Source organism: Phaethon lepturus, unplaced genomic scaffold (assembly GCF_000687285.1).
Source record: "Phaethon lepturus isolate BGI_N335 unplaced genomic scaffold, ASM68728v1 scaffold7152, whole genome shotgun sequence".
Taxonomy (NCBI): Eukaryota; Metazoa; Chordata; class Aves; order Phaethontiformes; family Phaethontidae; genus Phaethon; species Phaethon lepturus.
Genome location: NW_010523985.1, coordinates 6,540 through 12,789, shown reverse-complemented (window position 1 = coordinate 12,789; position 6,250 = coordinate 6,540). Strand labels below are relative to the sequence as shown.

Here is a 6,250-nt window from a genome sequence, read left to right as displayed (position 1 = left end):
TGCTGCATCGCCTCCTCCCTGCCCTGTACTCGAGCCGTTCCTGCAGACTCCCCTTTATGTCAAGCAGCAGAAACCAAGCTTTTTCGACCAAGAAGAACTCAGTGTTTCCCTGAAGATGCAAGTGGCTTTGCATTCATTCCAGTGGTATCATATGAAAACAACGTTGAGAGGAGAAAAAATTTGCAAACTATAAATATTGATTTACACTCATTATTACTTGGGACTTTTCCCTGTTTCCTAGCTAAATGTTGTTGTATTTAATTTCATTTTGGTCAGGTCAATTTTTAGTCATATTTCAAAAAAGTAAGGCCATGTTTCATGGAATTTTTCTGTTTTTATGTATTTGGCCAGCTTCCCCTATATTTTTGAGGTCACTGGTTCTGTATCTACTTGGAAATTTAGTTCTTTTCCTGTTTCATCAGGCACTAAATTTGGCGATCGCACTGGTGATGGTTTGCTATGAAGGATGCCCCTGGCATCCTGACCTTTGGCAGGGCTCACCACTACATCCCTGATTAAATGCATGGAAAACCAGTCCCTCCTCACTTCAGTTCTGAGTTGCATGCCAGGGACACCACCAGGTCCCGTTTAAAATAAGGACCTTGCTGCGTTTAGTGCTGTGTACATAATCTTGCCACTATACGTGCAGTTCTGAGGTCTGACGCTGCAGGTGGAGGGTTCTGTGTGTGTTCTGCCCCTCTCATCCTGGGCAAAGGGGCGGGGGATAGGAGGGAACCTCAAGGGAATCCCGTTAGGGCACGTGGACCATCAGTCTGAGCAGGCAGAGGGTAAGGAACAGGGATGCAGGGATGCTAAGGGGTGCACACAGAGGTGGAGTTACTATTTTCCTGCTTCTGCTGCCCTTTTTGCTATGGCCGTGCATGAAGAGCTCATCCACGGCTTTCTGCTTGTTGGGACCTCCACTGGGACCTCCGGGGTCCTTCCAGTCATTGCTTTCCAGCAGCTGGTCCTTGGCTCAGCAGGAGCCTTGGGACCTGCCTGTAGCCCGAATGCCCCTGCCTGCAGGTTGGATGTCCTGCCTGCAGGTTGGATGTCCTGCCTGCGTACAGCCTCTCCACCTGGGAGCGTTGTGAGCCGTGCACCAGCTGCTGCCAGAGAATGCTGAGCTCTGGCTCCAGCTCTTGTCTCATTTGGGTTCTGCCTCAGACACCGAAGGAGGATATCCTTTACCTGAGAAATATATATCCACACCATGCCCTGGGAAACTAACGGTCCCTTGAGCTAAGCTAACCCGGCATAGGTCATCCTCCACCCCAGATAGACAGAAATCTCACCTGAAAACGAACCCAGGGTATTTCCCTTGGCTTTCGGTTATAAAAATGAGATTTTTTTCCCCGATTTATTCCTATTGCCCATGTAGTGCTGAAAACTTCCAACCACAGTCCCGCCTTTGTGGTCAGAGTAGCTTGAGAGTAAGAGCAAATATCTCGTTTGAAAGCTGTGTGCTTCCACCCGGAACGGCGAAGGGCTGTCTGTGGTTCCCAACAGTAGTACCCAAAAAAACAGTGTTTCCCAAAAGCTCAGGATTTTTAGTCAAAATGAAGAAGGCGATGTCTTGGTCTTGTTCAGAACACCCATCAAGAGATGCTTTACACCCCAGTTTTTCCCACTGAGGCGAGAAACAAAATATTCTGCAAAACATACATGTCTTTAGAGCTACTTCAGGAGATCAAAAACTTTTGAAGATGTGGTGCCTTCGTGCTTCCTCCATCCTCAGGACACAAAGTATGTGTAACGGAATGGGCTGGAATAAAGACGTTCCCATGCCTTCTCTCGGGTCCTCTTCAAAGTCTCCTTCCCAGGAGAGCTTTGTGCAGCCAGCAGTTGTTTTCCAGCCAGGAACGTGCTGTGGCTGTCCTGGTGGGATCTGGGGGAAACAGGCAGAAGTGGGGAAGGGTCTGGAAGTGCTTTGGGATGAAGAGGAGGTTCGTCAGGACCTGTGGGGAGCTGGGAGTACTGCAGCATGGGAAGTTTAGGCACAAGTCCATAAGAAATCAGTCATCATTAGTGCAACTCTTTACAGAGCAACTCGTTTTAGTGGGTGAGAGGCCATTTCCAACTAGAAAGCCTTTTGGTTTTGGGTGGAAAACTGCATGGTATTGCAAATTTCTATAAAAAAAGTTGTCTAGTTTTACGAAAATGGGAAAAAAAGTTGAAAATCTGATATTCTGAGGTTCTTCATTTTTTTACTTGGGCTCTTCCACCCAGTCTTAGTGTCAGGTTACTCTCTGGTTTGCCTTAGCTTTCTTTGCAGAGTGGTTGTCATTATGGTCTGTACAAGCGAGGACTCTGGGAGCAGCATTCCCTGGATATTTCCTATATGATTTCCTTAGACGGTCCTTAGATTTAACTTGACATCAGACGACTCCTTAAACAGCAGACGAAAGTATAATGAGATCCAGTAGCTGGATGTTGAAGTTAGAGAAACTACTCCACTGGAAATAGGATGCTAATTTTTGAGATGAAGGGTAATTAACCATTAGAACAATTTGCCAAAGGCTGTGGTAAATTCATCGTTGCTGGAGTCATCCATGTATCGAGATCGAATGTCTTTCTACTAGATATGCTCTAGTTCCACCCCGTAATCCCGTCCAGCAATGCTCATTTATGGCAAGCTGCGGGGCTTTTTGGAAAGGTCCGGTGACTTTGATGGACTTTTCATCCACCGTTGCCACAGCTGAGAAGAGCTCTGCCTTCTGCTCTGGGAATGGTCGAGTGAACGTCTTGGGCTAGACACAAGGTCAGAAGGAAAGGCAGTAAAAGTCCAGCCTTGGCTTCTGCACCCATAACGCGTAGGGAACACTGCGGTGAAGTTATCTCCCTGAAACAGTGATTATCATAAAGATTTTAGTGGCTACCACCATAGAAAAATGCAACACGACTTCCAGCCGGAGTCAGCGCTGCGTTGCAGCACTGTGAAAATGTTTACTACCTTTTAAAGCTCTGTTTGTGTTCCGCAAGCCCAGCGTTGCTTCCATTGCCATTAATTCTAATTACAGCTCGCTTTCTGCGCTGATTGATAATCCTGCTTAGCTTTCAACACTTCGTTAATACGAATTCATAGCTGGACAGAAAGCTTGCTACCCACCAGAATGCAACCAGTCAAATCCTAAAAAATAGGAGTGTTTTGGAGGATAGACTCTGAAAGACAAATGGATGGATAATTAATTCGAAGGTTATATGTCACTGGAGGCTTTTCTAATGACTTCTGGTAAACTGCCCTAACTTTGCTTGCTTGATTTATGGCATTATTAGAAATCCCCAACTGGCAAACTGCCTTATACGTTGTGATTTATCAAGATGCCTTTGGTCGGACTTTACTTCTGTTGTGTTTTTTTCTGTTTGTGTTTTTTTCTTGTTTCCCTGTTCCTCCAAAGATCTTGCTGGTAACTAGCATTATGCTTTGTTTCCAAAGTTGTTTTTTTAAAGTGACAGAGTGATAGAACATCCTGTACCAATTAAATTCAATATGCTTGGGAGGGACTTCCAAACTGGCTAGCATGCGGTCGCGGGGGTTTGAATCAGAGCTACTTTAAATATAGCTCTTTCCAAATGACCTAAGCATGCATCTTCGTCTGTATTTTCATTGTAATCTTGATAAGCCGCATTTGCAGGGCTTATTCTTTTTCACAGCGCTGTCATCTTCTTTCAAGGAAGGAATTGCACATAGAATAGCCTACAACACCGTGACACCTCATTTTCCACGGCAGCCCCATACTTCACCGTGCAGTAACAGGGACGGTAGAGCTGCCAGAAAACAGGCACAGGAAGGTCTTGCCCGAGGTGTCTGCTATTGGGAACAAGCCCCACACCAAATGCTGACGCCGAAACAGATGGCTGAGGCGTTAAGGGATGCAGACAAGGCAGAGAAAAAAAAAATCAGTGGTAGGTTTGCCTTTCTTGATTGCCTTTGGCAGATTCTTCGGAGAGAGTCCGTGGACCTGCAGGCTGGGTTTGTACTAAGAAACTAAACCAGGCTGGGGCAGGGCTCGAGGGCTGTCCTTTTGCTGTTCAGCCCGGCTGGTTGCTGGCGTGATGCCGGTGCAGTTTTGGCCCAGGGAGAGCCGCGCTCTCCAGGGCACCTCACAGCACAGCTCGCCGGAGAGCCGACCCCACGGGCAGAGGTCGAGGTCACCAGTTTTGGAGGGACGGTGGGGAGAAGGAGCCATAAGAATGCGAGGTCGGGGTTTGAGTGGTGAATCCAGCCTCAGGGTTTGTGGGGAGCAGCGCAAAGAGAGAGCGGAGTGGAAGGGACACCGGGGTCCAGAGGAGGGGGGGAGGCTGGAGCAACTCAGCAAAGAGCTGGATGTGTCTCCTCACCTGCAAGAAAGGCATGTGGGCACTGGGATGGTGCTGATGGGGAGGTGCCAAAATTCTTACAAGGGCATGGAGAGGTGGAAATTTGTCTTAAAAACTGGTGGAAGGAGCAATCCAAGTCCAGGAGTGAGTCCTGGTGTTCGCTGCTTGGTGCTTGTGACCAGTAGCCTCTGCTGAAGCAAGACAAGACCCGTTTTGCTCCTGTGCCTTGGGCTTCCTACTGTCCTAGCTAGTGGGAAAGCACTTTTTGCTTGCTTGTCTCTGCAGGCTGGGGCTGGGAGCTTGGCTGTGAGACCTGCCCTGAATGCAGCCCCATCTGCAGTTCTGCGCCGTGCCCCCCAAAACATTTTAACTTCCACATCCTGCCCTGCTGGATCTGCTTCAAATCAGCTTTTCTTTCCCTTGTTTTTCTGACCCTCTAGAACTATGCTGCTATGAAACTGGTGAAACCTTTCAACTGAAGCTGTGCTGGAAAACGCCTGAAAGGTCCAGTGCCTGCCTCGGGATTTTGGAAAGACGTTGCGGCTCTGCACTGGATCACATCAGCAGATGGAGACGGAGAAGGAATGGCCTCTCCCAGGCCTGAGGCTGCTGCCAAAATGAAGATACACTTAACCCGACGCAGTATGCAGCATACCACCTATAGCACTCACCTCAGAAGCAGCACGTTAAAAAATACCTATTCTGAAATATTTCTTGTTTTACTTCTTTGTCCGTCTTTTTGTTGTTGTTGCTGTTGTTAAGCTGCTCTGATTTGTAAAGCTTGAATGGGGGAGGAAAGCTTGGGTGGGGGAGAAATGAAAGCTTGAGTGGGAGAGAAAAGGACCTTTTCATATGTAGTCTGTGAGCGTACAAAGATGTTGCAGACCTCAGCGGAGGAGTCGTGGGCTGCTGGCGTAGGCAGCACATGCAAGCCAAGATCTCAGGTTCTGAGCACACTTGTCTTTGCGCTCTGAACGAGCCTCAGTTTTCCTTTGCCGTGCAATGTGTATTATCTGGTTTATATATACATAAAGTCTACCTAAGATGAAATATGCTGCGCAGCCTGGAACCCCGGGCTGATCCCTTGCGTTTCCAACGAGAGCGAAGCCCACAAGGTACAGGACCCAGGGAAAAGGCTGAGGCGCGAAACCTGGGCAAGGGTTGATGGCAGTTGCTAAATCAAAACTCCCGTTGAATTTTGCGCTCATGAAGAACCGCACAGTCTGGCTCATGGTTTTTGGAGCTTGTTTTCCCTCTGGGCTGCCCGTTCACGTGCCTCCCTTCCAAAGTCGCGCCGCTGTGGCGGCGGAAGCGGAGTTGCGCTGAGCCCTGCCCCGAGCGCCATCCTGGGAGCAGAGCGGAGCACATGGACTTTGCTTTTCCTCCCCTCCCGCTCTATGCAATCCCCTCAGCCACAGTTCAGCGAATGTGTTAGTCTTTTTTTCTCCTGTGCTTCCAGACATGCCTAAGCAAGACAGTACAAACCAGACTGCGGCGTAAGCTGCGGAACTCCCTGCACGAAGGAGGCGACGACCTGCGCCTTGGGGAGCTTTCTGCTCTGCAAACAGATTGTTATGAGACGTATCCTGCAGGTCAGTCCCCCACCGAGCAAACGGCAGCTGTGACCGGACTGGGATGGCAGCGTTAGGACATTTCTGCTGTTTTCTATTCCCTCCTCCCGCCTGTCTGTCTCTTTGCTGCTGCAGTCAGAGGGAGCGGTGTGGACCAAAGGGATTTCTAGTGTTTTGTAGTGCTGGCTCCTGTCATGAGAGGATGCTAATCAAAACAACATTACTCTCAAATTTCCATCCTGCATCCACTCATCCTGCAAGGAACCATCTCCCAGAACAGGGGCATCAAGCATGAAAGCCAATGTCCCTCTGGCACTGCATGGCTTTTGCTGTGGTCCATCTGATGATCAATAGCTCTT

At 48.7% G+C, this 6,250-nt stretch overlaps 1 protein-coding gene across 1 annotated transcript in view; it reads left to right on the top strand.

Annotated features, from left to right (window-relative positions):
- LOC104617070 (dysferlin-like) overlaps positions 1–5,912 on the top strand; it is a gene marked incomplete at its 3' end in the record, with an annotated part of 14,575 nt that extends 8,663 nt beyond the window's left edge. The window contains exon 6 of the mRNA XM_010282286.1: positions 5,780–5,912. Coding sequence (XP_010280588.1) covers positions 5,780–5,912 — 133 coding nt within the window. The remainder of the gene's footprint in view (positions 1–5,779) is intronic.
- Between the last annotated feature and the right edge of the window lie 338 nt (positions 5,913–6,250).